Raw genomic sequence first — 17,418 nt, forward strand, 5'->3', positions numbered from 1 at the left:
AATTACATCATGTAAGAAAAAAAATGACAACTTGTTTTGATTTTGTAAAATGCTCAGGGTTTTATTGTACTTAATGTCAAAAACAAAAACAGGATTGCTTCTTAAAGTTATTACAAAATGCTGATAAAACTGAAGGTGATATTGCATAGACATATACATAACCCGCTGATGAATTATAGAAGGATATGCTGGCTTCAGTCACATCACACTGAATTTAAGAAAAGTAAACAATGTCCAATGTTATGCTTTCCAAGGACTGTTGCTCTATTGACAAAGTTAAAAGAATCATTACAACATGTTCCCAGACTCATCGTTCTTTTTCTAACCAGAGGTGCAGCTCTGCTCCTTTTGCTCCTTTTATCAATGTTTTCAGCAGATCTCAAATCTTGATGGATCTGTCCGCCTCTCTGACTTCACTCTGTGCTCTGGGCACTGAGATCCTCGTAGTCGGCAGGAATAGTGTCTACAGAGATGAGAAACAGTAAGAAACTCATAAGCACACTTTAAGGGTATGTAGCTGACTTGAATTCCTTCAACTTGCCGACACTCACCGTTGCAACGATACTTCAAATTGGACCAGATTATATTTTCCTGAGAGAAGCAGAACACTCCCAGTCGCCCTCCTCTCATACTGGTGTCAATTATCACCCCTGTGTCCGCCACCAGTTCTGAACCCTCAAAAAAGCGAGCCCTGAAGCATACATGAAGGGAAAGTCGTTAGTCAGGTTGCACAGTTTGAGTGTACGTGTCTGAGTGATAGTTGTGTGTTTGTACCTGATGTATCCAACCTGTGGTCTGTGCTGGAGGAACCAGCGGTAGGAAACCTTGTCCTTCCAGCCGACATTCCTGGGGTCCTTCCAAAGGAGACGGACCTGCCCGGTGGTATCTCCTGTGTGCCAGAGGGAGTTTCTCAGATGCTCACCTGGACCTGTCTCAGACTTAACCATCTGGAGGTAGAGAGCCACAAAAGATGAGAGAGGGGAATAACTGACCGTGACAACAGGTGATGAGGTCAATAGACACACGCCCCCCACACCTTGAGTTGTATTCCCGGCTCAGCAACAGCTCTGAAGGGCGCAGCCTGCCAGTAGGTTTGCTCTGTCTGTTTCCACATCACCACGTAGAACGAGGAGGAGTCCTGGTAGCCGAAGATGAAGCCAGTGTAGTCATCATCCGTCACCGTGTTTACATGGAATGTTCCCTCGAAGTCGACCCCGCTGAACGCTTTGTAGCCTACAGATGTGGACGGTGGAGTAGAAAGACACAGCAGCGCAGGTTAGGGTAGAGCACACTGAGGGAAATGGGAAATAATCTGAAGATAAAACAGGTGAGGGTGAAGGTAATTGTACTCACCTACAGCGAGGCCAGGGTCAGAGTTCATGGTCTGGACGATCTCCATGCCCTGTCAGGACGAGAGAGGGTAAATTCCACTCATTTGTGCTGTCAATATATACAATAGTGTTGATTAATCCAAACAAGTGTTACAGAAGCATTACAGTTGCTTGTTAAACTAGCAGCAAGCTGTGGTTCACCTGGTTGAGAACCACCCAGTTGGGGTCGATCTGAGAGTCCCCCTCTGGGTCCAGCACGACAGTCTGAAAGGCTCTGAAGTCGGTGAGAGTGACCTCAGCGTTCTCTGGGCAGAGGTCGATTACATCAATGACATTGTCTTTGTCAAAGTCCCCTTCACACGCATCTCCAACTCTGTTGTCTGAAATAGAAAGGCCACAGCTTAAGAAACACACAGCAGCAAATTTTACACACTCAGCACACATGCATTCACACACACACACACACACACACACACATGCATTCACACACACACACACACACACACACATGCATTCACACACACACACACACACACACATGCATTCACACACACACACACACACACACACACACACACACACACACACACACACACACACACACACACACACACACACACACACACACACACACACACACACACACACACACACACACACACACACACACAGCAAATGATGCTCACTATCAGAGTCCGTTTGGTCTGGATTGGCAACTAGTCTGCAGTTGTCTTGGTCGTCCAGTATGCCGTCATTATCATCGTCATCGTCACATTCATCTCCCTAACAAAATAAGGAGTTGGAGTAAATGCAGAGCCGTCTTTGTGAGTTGAATTAATGAAATAATACATCAAATATTTTAATGTTTTAAAACCATTCCATCCTTGTCAGTGTCCAGCTGAGAGGAGTTGATAACTGCGGGACAGTTGTCCTTTGTGTTCTGGTGGCCGTCCCCATCACTGACAAGGAAAAGTTTGGGAAGTTGAAACTAATGGCAAAGCATACATGTATAAACATTCATAACACAGGTGGAGACAGTGGGCTCTACCTATCTATGTTGTCGTCACAGGTATCTCCCACAAGGTCGTTGTCTGAGTCAGACTGCAGGAAGACAAAACAGACACTGTGTGTCAAAGTTATGACAGCAGGAGAATCTTTAATCAGCCGGTTGTTTGGTTTGTTACCTGGTTCGGATTGGCCATATCAGGACAACTGTCACAGGCGTCTCCCACCCCGTCATGGTCTTTGTCTCTCTGGTCTGGGTTGGGGGCTCGCGGGCAGTTATCAAGAATATTCTTCAAGCCTGAGAACATAATCACCAGAGCGCTTTAATCTCAATGTAATGTGCAAAAGCATTGACAGGACAATATAAAATAAGAAAAGCACGACAGCCTACAGACATAGTCTGTCAAATGCATCAGCAGATGGCAGTGTTTGTATAAGAGGAAGGTGAAATAGTTTCCAGAGGCCTTCAATGCCTGGCAAAGGCTTACCATGGAAAAATGCTTTTTTACAGAGGAGACAGACATGACCAAGCACTGAGCAATCCAGCCTTGAGAGTTAAAGACATAACCAAATGATCAAGGGGCTGGAGCGCTGCCAAACTGAATGAACGTCAGCAGCCAAACAGAGTCTGAACAGTCAAACGCACGAACGCATATAAAGGTAAACAAGCTAAAAGGCAAGAAATTAAAACTATTTTCAGTGGAACAAATGAGACATCAAGTGAAGTATGTGAGAAACGTTTGTGAAACAACACTTATGATCCCAGTTGGAACATTTTAACATTTAACAGTCTTCTACAGGGTTTACTCTATCTTTTATGTTCTTTTTTTGGTTTTGAATGACGAGTTATTTCCCTGTAACCCAATGATCTAACTGGCAGTGGCAGAGGATTTGAATTGGAAACAGACACAAAAAAGACTGGGAGGATGTTTTAAACAGACAAAGTTCTGCCAGTCGGCCAGGTCTGGACAGTCTGGTGCAGACAGCTTGACGTTTGGATAACCCTCCCGGACATGGTAACTCTCATTGATCCAATAAAAGCAGTAAAGGTCCAATTACTAATCCTCCAACACTAATGACCTAGCAGCCACTGTGGCAATTTACCAAATTGACAGAACTATGAGAATATAATTATTCCACAGTTAAATACTGACAAACACACTTACCATCTCCATCCATGTCATCATCACATTCATCTCCCAGCCCGTCCTGGTCTGTGTCCCTCTGTGAGGGATTGTCTACTGTTCTGCAGTTGTCACACGCATCACCATGGAGATCCTTATCGCTGTTCCTCTGGTCCACATTAGGAACGAGCCAGCAGTTATCCTGGGACAGAAAATGAGGTTTACTGGCCAAGCAGGGGGCTTAAATCAGAGAGTTCATTGTAAGCTGGACCTGAGGTCACCTACATCAATGTTGATGATGCCATCACTGTCTGCGTCTTCATCGCAGGCGTCACCTGTCCCATCTCTGTCTGCGTCCTCTTGACCAGAGTTTGGCACAAACACACAGTTGTCCTGGGAACCACACAGGGAAAGACCGCAAGCGTTAAGTTTTAATACTGCAAGGAGCTAAGAGCAAGAGAGGCGAGGGGATGTAGAGATGAGTACCTGCTTACAGTTGGCGTCTCTGCACTTGAGCTTTATGTCAGGATATGCGTCAATATCTGTGTCCTTTCCACACACATAGCCATTACCTGCCCAACCAACGCCACACTGAACAACACAGACACAAACAGGGGGAAAGGCGTGACATTCTGTGAAGAGATGATCGATTTTGGCACTGCACAAACAATAACGAGATTCCCACTCATGATGCAGAGCTCTCCGTGTAAAGCTGAATAACACAGAAACATTTTCTGAGATCTTTTACCCTACAGCTAATGCTGCCGTCTCGCTCCACCACACACTCAGCGTTGGCGTCACAGGGGTTGGGTTGACCGTTGGGGCAAAGCCTGGTACCTTCGCAACCTGTCACTTGGTCACCTGTGAAGCCAGTTTGACACTCGCCGCAGCGGAAGGAGCCCTGATGAGGACGGTACAGAGTCAGACACCTCTGCTAGAGGAGAGCGTGATAATAACGATGCGCCAGTTCCAGTGGTCTTACCATAGTATTGTGGCAGTGTGAGTTGGCAGTGCAACCGCCATTGTTGCCCAAAACCTGGCACTCATCTATATCCTCACATACCTGGGAGGAACAATATTGTAGCAAATGGGAAAATAACCATATTCTGTTAACAGGCACAGATCACAGAGAGTGAATGTTTTATTTATTGTGCATTCATTTTAGGTTTTTTTACCTGTTTGTTTGACTTAGCATAAGATACTCCCACTCCATTTATCTCTTGCCCGGTGTAACCCTTAGGGCATTTCTCACAGCGAAAACCAGGAGCAGTGTTCACACACCGGACGCCAGGGAAACACGGGTTGAACTGGCACTAAAACACGCAAACAAAACAAAAGCTGTTCAAACCTTGTGAGCTACTTTCGCTTATTGGTGGAAGAAACACATGTACAATAAAAAATGATATAAATATACATATAATACACACCTCGTCTACGTCATCGCAGTGCACCCCGTCTCCTGTATACCCATCAGGACAGGGCGCGCACTGGAAATCCCCTGACTCGGAGCGGATGCACATGTTCTGTCTGAAGCAGGTTCCAGGTGGGCACTGAGTCAAATGCTGAGGCTGAGGCTGCGGCTGTGGCTGCATGACAAACTGCCCTGGACCTGGAGCTGGACGAGTTTTGGTTGGACTACCCCCAAGACCTGTTGGGCACACAAATGTAAGCACCTTGTTGAAATGCCACTTTGTCAGTAGTGTCTAAATATGGTCAATGGAAATTTTTTTCCTGCTTACCACAGACAAGACACTCAGCGATGGTGTTCCTCAGAAAAGTTGTCTCCTTAATCTGAACCAGAGAGAGACAGGGTGTAGAAAGGTTAGTCAGAATAAACTGTGTTGCTCGGCTAAATGTATTATCAGCTTACAGCCTATTTCAAAAGAGGCGAATAATACTTTCTTAATAAGTACTGACAGTCTGAATGATATTTAGAAGTTCTGAGAAGCTGTAAAAGATAAAAGATGAAAGATTCTCTCAGTGTTTTATAACCTCGGTCTCCCTGTTTGACGCTTTATTTGCTTAGAAACCCTAATCCTAACCCTTTTAAATGACCATCTGACATCATCCACTTCTATCTAGTGCTGAGGTGAAGGCCTGATTTGCAATTGACTCATATGTCTGTTGCTGAGGTAACATAAAGCCTTGAAATAAGACAGCTTCAGATGATCAGCAGATCCTCACAGACATCGTTCTCACTTCTGACAACCAAAGTGGTTGCCCACATTCTTTTAAAAATAAATAATTCAACTCTTCTAAACAAACGGGGCAGGGACCTCTCCATATGTTCTGCACATCCTAATGTACATCTGAGTAAATCTTTCATCTCATTATGTCATTTAATCTCCAAACTCCAAACCATCCATACATTTGGTTTGAAAAAGCAGTTATGAGGGTTGTTAAGATAGTTTCGTCAGTTATCAAAATGTCAACTCTAATATTAGGTAGGTCTTTAATTGATGATAAAAACCACATGTTCAATTTGGATGCTTGTTTTTGTGTATTTTCACTTTCCATCAAGAGGTTAACCGGCACAGGCTGGGACACAGCTCAGGTTACCTGTTGGTGGAGCAGCTCCTTCATCTCCGATAGCAGGCTCCTCAGCTCCAGCATGGTGGCCTGGTTGTGTACCATCCTGCCTCCCTGGATACCTGATGGGATTTGACAAATCCGAATAAGAAAATCTGATAAAGTAACTGTGAAAAGAAGATTATGCATACACGTGTAACAAAACATTTAATTCCAAGAGTCAGAATCAATTAATGTGTGTTGCAGAGTTGTAAATATATTTCCATTTTTCAAAAAATCCGACCTGCTAAAGTTGCTGTGCGGTGAAATGATCGGCACAGAGGCAAAAACTGTCAAACTCTGAAATCTATCAGGTTTAAGTAAAAATGACTGTGTCAGGTCATGTGAGAAAGTCACTTGCAATTTATTCTCACCCAGCAGTTGCACAGATTCACTCTGATCCACACTACAGTCCTGCAAAGTGGCCACGTTGTCAATAGTGTCCTCAGTCACCAGCTTGAGGTCTGTCAGTTCATCCTGACAGAAGGAGAGAGGAAATCAAACAGCAAGAATGAAACACATTTAACACTGGAACACTAGTCTATCGAGAAATGGTCAAACACTTTTACCCCTGCTATCATTTTGGGGCTTTACTACATGTTTGTTTCTGTGCAGCAAATACAGTTCCTGTAGTATAGTGTAGAAATATTCATAACTGTGAATCTCTTGTTTACCTGTCCACTTGACTGCAGGGTCCTAAGTGCTACCATGTTCGGACCAGGTGGGAGGGACCCGAACACAGTCGGAAGCTCCTCCAGAGTGTGGGCTAGTCTGCAGTCTACGTAGATGTTGAGGCGAGGTGGACCACGCTGTAGACCCCTGGCATGCAGCATCACATGATGAACTCGGCCGTCTACCAGGGGGGCATGGTTTAAACTGGTCTCACCAAATCTGCTCTCAGTCAGGTAACGGATGGTAACTAGAGATTGAAGGTAATGAAATTGAACAAAAGACAGAGGAGAGAAAAGATAAGAGTGGGTAAGTTAAATTAGACGGCTGATAATGCAGTGTGTGGTTGTCATAGACACTGTCAGATGTCTCAGTATAATAACTCACCCTTGCTCGGCTTGGCCTGCACGCTGAAGTCAAAGTACTTGGTGTTGTCTTTGGGGTTGATGACACTGAACAGAGAGGTGGGGCCCTTGTTGTGGAGCCTGAAGGAAGAGAGGAGGAAAGCCTCGTCTTGCCCTTTGCTCTTCAGCTTTCCCTGGAGCAGTTCTGGCAGGCAGTCGGGAGACTTCAGCAGGTCATAGACTAACACAGGACAGGATTGTTAAAAACCTGCACACATTATAGTGTTCAGTCAGCAGTATGAATATACCAACATAAAACGCTTAAGAGGTGCAAACTTTTCTGAGTTTGTGTTTTGATGGCTACGGCTCTGAGTCTACTGTCAATTGCTACTGCTGTCATTTAACTACGGTACTTTATTACGTGTGGTAGTGTATCTGTCATTGTACACCCGTGTATGTGTGTGTGTGTGTGTGTGTGTGTGTGTGAGTGTGTGTCTTCATGTTTGTATCTTGCTGTGTTTTATAGAGAGGTAGATGGGAGTTGCAGAAAAGAGAAGCAGTAAAGTCTTTCCACTGGAACAATCCTGCCGCTTCACACTCGGACACACGCACACGCGCACACACACAATCTCTCACACACACACGCACACACGCACACGCACACACGCACACGCACACACGCACACGCACACACACACACGCACACACAAACGCACAAACGGACAATACTTTTGCACACAGCCATTAGTTGAATTCAAGAATAATACAAAGAGACTGGAAAATTGTCTGGAAAAAAATTGCGTGTAGATTCCAGGTAAATCAAGGTTTTGCACATTGACTTTCTCAGCTGTTGTTTTTACCATCTAAGACTGGCCTTATTTAAGTTGGACTGCTACTAGATGCTGGACGTCAAACCCTACAAACCACAAAAAAAAGTAAATTTCATGCCAACAAAATCAAAAGAATTGTCCTTGTTAAACCAGACTACAAGTTGTTTAAAAAGTGCAAATGGAAAAAAGTTACTAAAATGATGATTCATACAGGTTAAACATGCACAGCACACAAAAACACACTGAGTACACTGTGTATTCCAGAAGGTCATGGATGATGAAGAGTCAGTACTTACCGGTTCCTTCAGCTGTGACTGTGAGCACCATCTGTTGCAGCACCAGAGACAGAGCCGCGGCTCCGGCCCACACACCTATCATCAGTGCTGCAGCGCGGGACACACCTCAGAAGAAGCCTCGTTTCTGGAGGGAGAAGAGAAAAGTCCTCCTGTGGAGCAATAAGTGTGTCGCAGGCTGATCTCCCACAGAATGACGGACAAGTCCAGATCTTGAAGCAGAATATCCGCAGAGGTGAGTTGTTATTTTTTTGGCCAGAGGCAAAGCAAAGGGGAGTGTTCTCTTATGCTACTGTTTGGAAAGGGCACAGAGTAGGAACTGTTTTACTAGTCTGGGGGAGTGTCCCCCTTTCTACGGTCGTCTGATTAAATGATAAGTTGTATATTGTCCTGGTTTGTAAAAGCTGAAGAAGTAGAAGTGCATGCTAGAATGAGGAATACTGTTAACAAAGAAATTCAAGCAATGAATAAGATATTATATGTTATATTTTATTATAAAACGTTATGTCAGAGTGAGTTTTTTATGTATTCATGACTCTATTGCAGACAAGATAAAACTTTTATTCCTTAAGTCCTTTCTGTCTTCCGTCTTTTATGAATAAAATGTGATATAACAACATTAAAAAAAGTACTAAATCAGCCTGTATATACTCAGCCAACTCTAAAAGATGCCTGAAATGGATCATGCCTGGGTCTCGAGGGAGGAAAACCTGATTCCAGCTGGCAACTGTTTCTCATAAACTTCATGAACCTGTGTCATAGAAGTGGATTCCGTCCCCTGGGTGGTTCTGGTAAGCCAGTTGAACAGTATAATGGTTTTAATTATAAGTCAATTTGATTTAACTTGTTCGAAATGCCCCTGCAACCTTAAATTCCATCCGTTGGAGAATGTGAGAAAGGAGGACAAAGAGGACCAGACTTGAGACAGTATTTAACTCTGGAAACATTTCATGAAAGATGTCTGGTACTTGTCTTAAAGTTTTCTCAATTTTTTTCTGGATCTTGCTGTTCGGTCGATCCAAACAGAGACTTTTACCATCTCTCAGTGCATCATCACCGTACATTTGTCTGTGCCCGGTTGTCTGCTCTCTGGCAAAAACACCTGGCAGCCTTCAGCAGTCTGACGATCAGCTGCAGCAACATATTATTGTTGCTGAAAACACATAAAACACATAAAAAAGGACATCAAAATATAAAATATATACATTAAAATTCATGAAATCAGACAACATAGAGTTTAAGAATAGAGGGTTGTTGCAGCCTACACATGGTGAAGCCATTTCAGGCGATTTTCTAATTTTGGCCTGACAAATAAAAACTACAGAGTAAGGGTCACTTCCTGTGTTGCTGCACATTTACTGAGACAAAATAATTTCTGATTCATTCTGAATCAAGGGCTAAGTCGGGGGCCAAAAAAGGAAATTGATGAATCTGAAATTGAGAGTTCATTCTCGATCTTGGATCCTGCAGTCTCAACACAAGATCCTTACGCAGCTGTTGCGGATCTTGCGTCTCACGGGGTATTTCTCCGCCCAGTTGGTTTTGTTAAGATTGGACTTTTAAGGATTTCTCATTGACGTTGTTATATGATCTCTTTCCTGCTGTTATGTGTCAATAAATTATTTCTCATTTGATGTACTATTTTTACAGAGCACTCCCTGTAATAAAGTTGTTGCCCCTCATTCCTTCATAATTACCTCACAATTACTTACCATTTTTATGATCGCTAGAGTGAAGTATGGTATCGTCCTAACAAACCGCCAATAGCCTAATAAGACTTTACTGGAAATGAACGGGTATAATTATTGTATAATATAAGCCAATTCTGGGGGGAAAAACTTTGTTATATTTAAAACACATTTACATTAATATTCACATCTGCTATACTTTTTCCTTAAGGACACTGCAAGTGTAACAGTACTTGACAGGAAACATGAAACGTATTTTATCATATTTGGGTTTTGTTTTTTTAAAACTGATTTGATCAAGTCATTTTTAACAATAATTCCTTACTTAATTTTCTTAATTTGATTCATTCGCCCGATGTGATCAGGTGATTTTTTTAAAAAACAAAACAGATCTCCATCTGATCTTCGATTCTTCCGATGTGACAGGTACCTCGTGACGTCACACGCTCCCATCATCCATGAATCCGAAAAACATGGCGGCTGCCATGGAGCTGAGATGCTGGGGAGGAGACTGGGGTTTGCCTTCTGTCCACACCGAGTCCCTCGTGGTTCTGGTAACGTTATCGTCTGCTCGTTGAAAAGAAAAAAAAGGACAGAGTTCGGTCACTGTGTTGTCCACTCGCGACCTGTTTCCGGGTTGCTTCGCCCCTTCTCTGTTGTATCTTCTGGTTAGCTTCCATGCTAGCTCGCCTCCTGCAGTACTTTGCTTCTCGGCTGCGTCGTCGACGTGCACGATGGAGCCCTGACTGATATTTCGTCCCAGTGGTGTTTCATGTCTGTCCAGCTTGTAGCACATCAGCCGTGCTCGACTGCACGCTCTGCCCTTCGCGTGTGGCAGGTTGTCAAGATGTCTCTCTCTCTCTCTCTGCTCTCAGAGCTTTGGTCCCTTCAAGGTCAGCTTGCACAGGGGTTCATTTCCGTTCGTTTCATTGTTTCAGCCCACTCTGTTGCTGGACAACTGTCGCCCGTGTGCTAATAACCCCGTCAGAAAGTTAACAGCTGGTTATTTTCTCTCTCCTGATCACGGTGGCGCTCTGTGAGTACATGCAGGTACACACATCGCCACCAGGGGGGGCTGTCAAATCTGTTCTGACCAGGATGAAACGACAAAGTGACGTTCGTTTGTTTTGGTCTGCGTTGGTGGGTTTTATTCATAACAAGCCAATGTAATTATAAAATACAACACATCAGATTCTGTCAGGGAGCGTTGTGGACGTGTCAAGATGAAAACAGACCTTTAATATGTGACAATAAGACATCTCAGAAAAGAGAGAGTTAAATTATAAATGATCATATTAACAATCTAGAGCTCCAACAGTTAATCGATTAAGCGATTCGTAATCGACTACTAAATTAATGGCCAAATATTTTTGATAATCGATTAATCGGTTCAATTAGATTTTATGGGGGGAAAAAGTAAAAATTCTCTGATATCAGCTTCTTAAATGTGAATATGTTCTGGGTTCTTTGCGCCTCTATGACAGTAAACTAAATATCTTTGGTGTGTGGAGAAAACAAAACATCATGTCGGGGTTTAGGGAACACGATCGACATTTCTCAACATTTTCTGGATCAAACAACTAATCGATTAATTGAGAAAATAATCGACAGATTGATCGATGAAAATAATCCTTAGTTGCAGCCCTACAACAATCACTTTTCAGAGAGCAGTAAAGGTCAAATCAGTTCCAGAGCAGAAATCATTTACTCTCAAATAAACTTGATCAACATTGATGTATTGTCGCCGTTATTATTCATGTCAAACATTCTTTGAGCTCAAGCTCCTGCTTATTTTCTATGATCATAAACTGATCGTCTTTGGGTGTTGGACTGTGAGACCAAATAAGACATTTGAAGATATCTCCTTGGACCTTGAAATTGTGATGGGCAGTTTTGCTATATTTGATACTGAATCTTAATAATATTAACAAATTGTTGTATTAATCACTGAAAAATATTGTTAGTCAAAGCTCTAACTGATCAGCTCAGCAGTGTTTCTATCACAGTGGTCCCTTGTACCATATGCCTTCCTAGTTGGTACTCAGATTGCAGCAGACATTCAGCTGCATTACATGCTTGATATTATACAAAAAAAACAGCCTTGTCAGAAAGTATTACAGTTCTGCATTGGGGCTGTAAAGGTTGCACGCTGCATTCTTTTTCATTTCGATCAATCGTTCCATGTGTAACATTTATGGCTGACTTTTAAATCATAAATTCACGCACTGACTTTTTTTTGTCTTTTTGCCGTCTTTCCTGATTCAAGTGTGTGTTTTCTTCCAGGCATACGCCAAATTTTCCGGGGCCAAAGTCACAGTTTCTCCTATAGACTGGACATGGAAAACTCTAACAGGTGGGCAGCAGCTTCTCATAAAACCAGAAATTCATAACATTGTGGTCGGGACGCTGCGTGTGAATTATATTGTTTACATATTTGGTGGATGGGGAATTTTTTATGACTGATGTAGGAGTATTTGTTAAATATATGCAGTGCATATAATAATAAACAAAAAAGATCAGATCAATCCATTAGGAGCTTCCTTTCATACTCTTAAAAATAACAACACTACAACAGTAAATAGGGATGCACCGATACCGATACCAGTATCGGGCATTTGGTCCGATACTGTGCTCATGTACTCGTACTTGTACTCATAAAATTAATCCGATACTACAGTACCAGATACCACGACGGCAACATGGTGTCCGATGAGCAAGTTGGCGGCATTAAGCCGAGGAGGAGCAATGTCAGCAATTTGTAGCAAAAACACCCAAACTAAAAAAATTAAAAAGCTGGCCCTGGCGATCATAATATTTAATGCTACCAGCACAAGCTATACAACACATTAAAAGCCATTACTCCACAATTCCAAAGGTTTATTTCTTCTCTTACTAGCAAGGGCAAGTACTCATATCGGTACTCGGTATGGACAAGTAGCTAAATGAAAGGACTTGAACTTGGTCTGAAAAAAAGTGATATCGGTGCATCCCTAGCAGTAAACATGCTGAATAGCACATTGCACATTGTAATACCCTAATTGACATAGTCAGGAAAAATTGGTGCACCTAAACCAGGCCAGAAATACAACCCTTTGTATCTGTTTACACAATATATTTTAATTAAAACACCTTAACATGATGTTCATAGAGATATATGATTTTACCTCTGTCTTAATTTCCCGTTGGTTCAACCTGCAGCAACAGTCCCAGAGCTGCTGTGTGGAGACTCCACATTGCAAGAACCGACGCAGATACTTAACTTCCTGAGGAAACAGGTGAGAGTCTGCCAAGACTGCTCACTGTCATTGACTTGGTCATTATGTCCACAACCCATTTTGCAGAATTAGTGAATATACAGTAATTATGATTTTTCTTCTTTTTCCCCAGAGGTTTAATGCAGACTATGAGCTGACAGCCAGACAGGGAGCAGACACAATGGCCTACATAGCCCTGCTTGAAGAGAAACTGCGACCAGCTCTGGTAACACCGTCTCTCTTCTACATGTTTCCTGGCCAATAAATCTGTGTATCATGTAAATGTGATGTCTTGTGTCCCGCAGCTTCACACTTTCTGGGTGGATGCAGAAAACTACGCCAATCTGACGCGACCATGGTTTGCCTCACGCTCGCCGTTCCCTCTAAACTTTCTTGTCCCATGTTGCCATGCCAACACTGCCCTCTCCCGCATCCTGCTAACCAAAGGAGAGGCGCCTCTACACAGAATCGCAGAGGTGGAGGGAAAGGTAAATACTCATCCGTCTGATGCCAGCTCTGTGTGACTGCAAAGTTCTCTCTTTTTTTACAACTGTAAATCTTTCTCACTTTTTCTCTGCCTCAGATCTACAGTGATGCTAAAGAGTGCCTGAACCTCCTCTCCTACAGACTGGGAGCAGCAAACTACTTCTTTGGCGACTTGTAAGTTCTTTAATGTGTCTGTTCATTTTAAGGACCACACAGGTACAACACATGGACATGCAAAGAAAAAGTGATTGGAAAAAAATGTACCATATAATATTCAGTTGATTGTTTCAATTGGGCTTGCAGGTAAAGGAACAAAATTGGCCTATTATGAATTTTGATGTATATATATATAGATAGGGAATTGAATGGAGCTTTCTTTGGAAATTACTCTTATAATTAATTGCAATTCTTAATCTGAGTACATAAGCAGTACTACGTTCCATAGCCCTATACGACTTGAATGTATTTTTGTATACTTGTGTGTTTGTGATTTTAGGCCGACCAGTCTGGATGCCTTTGTATTTGGGTTCGTGGCTCCACTTCGTAAAGCCAATCTTCCCAGCAGCCCTCTGCAGAGCCACCTCAGCCAGCTGGAAAACCTCACACGCTTCTGTGACACCATCCTTGCGGTGTACTTCAGCTCTGACCACCCTTGTAAGACCGCTGCACAAACTAGAGATGTTCACATTTAGGGGCTTTAGTATGGTAAAAGATGTGTGTGTGTGTGTGTGTGTGTGTGTGTGTGTGTGTGTGTGTGTGTGTGTGTGTGTGTGTGTGTGTGTGTGTGTGTGTGTGTGTGTGTGTGTGTGTGTGTGTGTGTGTGTGTGTGTGTGTGTGTGTGTGTGTGTGTGTGTGTGTGTGTGTGTGTGTGTGTAGGGGGGGGGGGGGGGAATTAATATCTGCCAGCACAAAAACAACTAACCTAATCCAAATTTTCATTCTTCTCCCACCTGTGTTTCCCTGCACGCTCACTCTTTGTGTCTTCTTTATTTTGGGGGTGCGCAATGATTTAATATTCTCTCCATAACACAAATCTTTCTTTGCAATTTCCCTTTTCTTCTGCCGGTGTCCCCTGGCTTCATCTCTCTCCAGGTCCTCTCCCACCTGTTCAGGAAACAATGGATGCAAACCTGCAGAAACTAACTCAGCTTGTAAACAAAGAGTCCAACTTAATAGAAAAGGTGCTTTCTGCTTTTCTTTTCTCTCTCTCTTTTTTGATTCACGGTTGAATTTGGCAGGTGCAGTCTCAGCTGTAATTACCTGAACAGTGCATCTTACTGAATCATGGTCCTATTTTTTCTGCTCATGCATATGTGCTCTAACCAAACTCTACATCCCGTACTGTAGATGGATGATAACCTTCGCAGCAGCCCTCAGCACAAACCCCACAGACCGGAGCCCAAACCCAGTCTGGTCACTGAGAAGAACTCTACCCCTGCCTGACCCTTGACCTTGCAACCACGTTACAGCCTTTTCGAATCGAGGAGGACCCCCCCTGCCCCACCGCAGATAAAAGGTGCTGCTCTGAATCTGACTCAGTGCCCTGAATTAAAAAAAAATGTTCTAGAGCTGAACTGCAGCTCGAACGGAAAATAACTTAATAATTAATGGAAGCATGACTATATAATTATACACAGACTTTTTGTACTGCAAGATAATGATGATAGATTTCAAAGATGTTCGTCTGAACGAGAAGGAAAAGTGCTTGTGTGAGGTCGTTAAAAAGGTTGAACGCATGTATGTGGTAAAGATGGAATGCTCTGAAGTGGTGCTCAATGAGAAAGACACGGAAAGTTCAAAGAGAGAAACCTTCCGTTGGTGGATTGTAGAGAACTCTAGGATCTTGAAATGTCTTGGTTAAATATGAAGTTAAAGAGACCCTGGCCACTAAAGTAGGACAGTGTGGGACTAGAGCATCTTATGGCAAGATTAGTTTAAGTCATCTCATGTTACTCCTGCGTCGTTTTATCGTGGAGGATCTCCGATCCTTTAGCACCCTTATCACAACACATTAATCAGAATATCCATGCTCTGCACTGTAAATTCTAACAGCGTCTGAATTAGGTAATGTACAGTATGTATGGAGTCATGACTTTAGGAATAACCAATTACTTGTATATTTGTAAATAGTTTCATGCTCGAAATCGTGCAATTTCCCTGCAGTGTCCTCTAATAGAGCCGATCAGCTTGTTCGCAATCTTTTCTTGGATACACTGAGGTGACGGAAAGGCCTTTCATACTGTATCAACATATTAATGCAAAATATTTGGGACTCGTGTTAATGTGTGTGTGTTTGGGAGTTTTCCAGAGGACCATTAGAATCCACTGTGTCTTTCAATTCTTTTTTAATCTTTCACAATTCTGTCGTTGCCATGAGTTTTTCAAGACCAACTTTTATTTTGGTTAGATTTTTTTTCTTTTTCTGCTTTGTTATCATTTCCTGTTGCTGTTTTAACTGTCATTCTGTTGTAACCGAAGTGTCCGTCCCGCTCGGGGAAGATCTCGTTAGCTGCCTTCTGTTTTCCTTTATCATAAGTCTGAGTATAGAAATTGGACTGTGAAATGAGTTGCCTCTGTTTTCTTTTACTGTTATTTTCCCGAATATCCTCACAGCTGGTATCATTTCTGAACTGAGGAGACTGCTCGCTGGGATTTCTTTCATCTGATCTGTGTCCCAGTTTTAAAATATTAATACTCATCAAGATACTTGGCTTTTGCAACCTTCCAAAAAACATCCACAGGTACCAAAAAGCGTCTACTTCGGGAGCAGTGTGCCTTCATGACTGCTGGTGTCAAAATGTACATGTGTCCTTCACAGATTTGATATATTGTAATAAATTATCTTTTTTTTTTTTTCAGTTGCTGCTGTTCATAATCTGTCCATAAACTGTCTTCATATCACTGAAATACAAATCTAATATAAACTGATCTTTGTAGTGCACTTTCGTCTCTGTTTTTAAATTATTTTTTAAATAGTAAATATTTTCTCCATTCTCCAACTGAGTGAGTGCTTCAAGCCATGCTATTGGGGGACTTGTTTTTCCAGTAATAATTACAGATGATTTCACTGTTGCCCGCTGTGTCTCTCTGATTGTGTGCTACTTTGTTTAGATGTCGGTAGGATAGAGAGCTCTTTGTTTGGTTTTGGCCTTAGACATGGAAAAAGAGGGTGGGCGGTGAAGCTGAGGAGAAATGATGTATACTTGAAATCAGATAATGTTCACGTCACTGGTCACATGTGGGTGAGACTCTTGCTGAAACACCTCTTGGCTGGTGATTTATTTAGTGCAGTAACATGAAATAACAAGAAATCCGTGGTAACGTTTCAACTGCTGTTCTGTTTTAGGAAAATGTTTTGCTCAAATCAATCATATTAAATAGTGTCAAAGAAGAAGTGTTTAGGTGTAAAATAGGGCTGTAACATCATATTCTCTGGCCTGCAGCAGCAAAACCGGGTCCCAACTTACAGAAACAGAGCCTTCCTGGAATTCAGCAAAAACAAAAAAAGGTTCCAGTTTCTCTGCTCAGTGTGATCCACTGCAGGACGGCAGAGAAGAGTCGGTTCCAGTCAAACGAGGCTGTCGTTTTTCAAAGAGCCTTTCTCCGGGTTCCAGCTGAGTTGTCCAGCAGAGCAGAAGGAAGCCGCCAGCAGCAGGCCCCTGATGGTCCGCATGTGTTTGCCCCCCTCCCCGCTCTGTTTCCTCAGAAATGAGGAAAGGTGTCAGAGAAGGGGGGGGGGACTGTTTGAGTGCCTGGAAAAATAGTAATATAATAATTTTGAAACGACATGTCCTCTGGAAAACCATATCGCCTGTCGGTGATGTGC

The 17,418-nt window shown here is 42.7% G+C and overlaps 2 protein-coding genes across 3 annotated transcripts; one reads left to right on the top strand and one right to left on the bottom strand.

Moving 5' to 3' along the window:
* Positions 1–31: 31 nt before the first annotated feature.
* thbs4a (thrombospondin 4a) lies at positions 32–9,194 on the bottom strand. Its single transcript, XM_035640685.2, has 23 exons — positions 8,168–9,194; positions 7,085–7,282; positions 6,703–6,947; positions 6,403–6,505; positions 6,020–6,111; positions 5,200–5,251; positions 4,888–5,108; positions 4,636–4,773; positions 4,443–4,523; positions 4,209–4,361; positions 3,947–4,051; positions 3,746–3,853; positions 3,503–3,662; positions 2,516–2,634; positions 2,380–2,432; positions 2,206–2,290; positions 2,018–2,114; positions 1,533–1,711; positions 1,354–1,402; positions 1,037–1,233; positions 775–947; positions 552–691; positions 32–463 (listed from the first exon to the last, which is right to left on the bottom strand). The coding sequence occupies exons 1-23, from the start codon at positions 8,247–8,249 to the stop codon at positions 414–416; spliced, it is 2,880 nt and encodes a 959-aa protein (XP_035496578.1). The 5' UTR covers positions 8,250–9,194; the 3' UTR covers positions 32–413.
* mtx3 (metaxin 3) lies at positions 8,259–16,533 on the top strand. Of its 2 annotated transcripts, XM_035640689.2 has the most exons (11): positions 8,259–8,399; positions 8,820–8,955; positions 10,279–10,406; positions 12,136–12,205; positions 13,051–13,127; positions 13,240–13,332; positions 13,412–13,594; positions 13,690–13,766; positions 14,089–14,246; positions 14,685–14,773; positions 14,940–16,533. In XM_035640689.2, the coding sequence occupies exons 3-11, from the start codon at positions 10,311–10,313 to the stop codon at positions 15,033–15,035; spliced, it is 939 nt and encodes a 312-aa protein (XP_035496582.1). In that variant the 5' UTR covers positions 8,259–8,399; positions 8,820–8,955; positions 10,279–10,310; the 3' UTR covers positions 15,036–16,533. The 2 variants fall into 2 exon arrangements, with proteins under 2 accessions (XP_035496582.1, XP_035496583.1); XM_035640690.2 differs by lacking the exon at positions 14,685–14,773 and having other exon boundaries at positions 8,264–8,399.
* The last annotated feature ends 885 nt before the right edge of the window (positions 16,534–17,418 follow it).

Source organism: Scophthalmus maximus, chromosome 19 (genome assembly GCF_022379125.1).
Source record: "Scophthalmus maximus strain ysfricsl-2021 chromosome 19, ASM2237912v1, whole genome shotgun sequence".
NCBI classification, from domain to species: Eukaryota; Metazoa; Chordata; class Actinopteri; order Pleuronectiformes; family Scophthalmidae; genus Scophthalmus; species Scophthalmus maximus.

What these genes read in the sequence shown, in the direction of transcription:
- mtx3 (XM_035640689.2), top strand. Translation starts at nt 10,311, where the DNA reads ATGAATCCGAAAAACATGGCGGCTGCCATGGAGCTGAGATGCTGGGGA. An exon ending in CCGAGTCCCTCGTGGTTCTG is followed by an intron (nt 10,407 to 12,135) that starts GTAACGTTATCG and finishes GTTTTCTTCCAG; the next exon opens with GCATACGCCAAATTTTCCGG. An exon ending in TCGCAGAGGTGGAGGGAAAG is followed by an intron (nt 13,595 to 13,689) that starts GTAAATACTCAT and finishes TCTCTGCCTCAG; the next exon opens with ATCTACAGTGATGCTAAAGA.
- thbs4a (XM_035640685.2), bottom strand. Translation starts at nt 8,249, where the DNA reads ATGATAGGTGTGTGGGCCGGAGCCGCGGCTCTGTCTCTGGTGCTGCAA. An exon ending in CCCTGCAGTCAAGTGGACAG is followed by an intron (nt 6,506 to 6,702) that starts GTAAACAAGAGA and finishes TCCTTCTGTCAG; the next exon opens with GATGAACTGACAGACCTCAA. An exon ending in TTTGAAGTATCGTTGCAACG is followed by an intron (nt 464 to 551) that starts GTGAGTGTCGGC and finishes TCATCTCTGTAG; the next exon opens with ACACTATTCCTGCCGACTAC.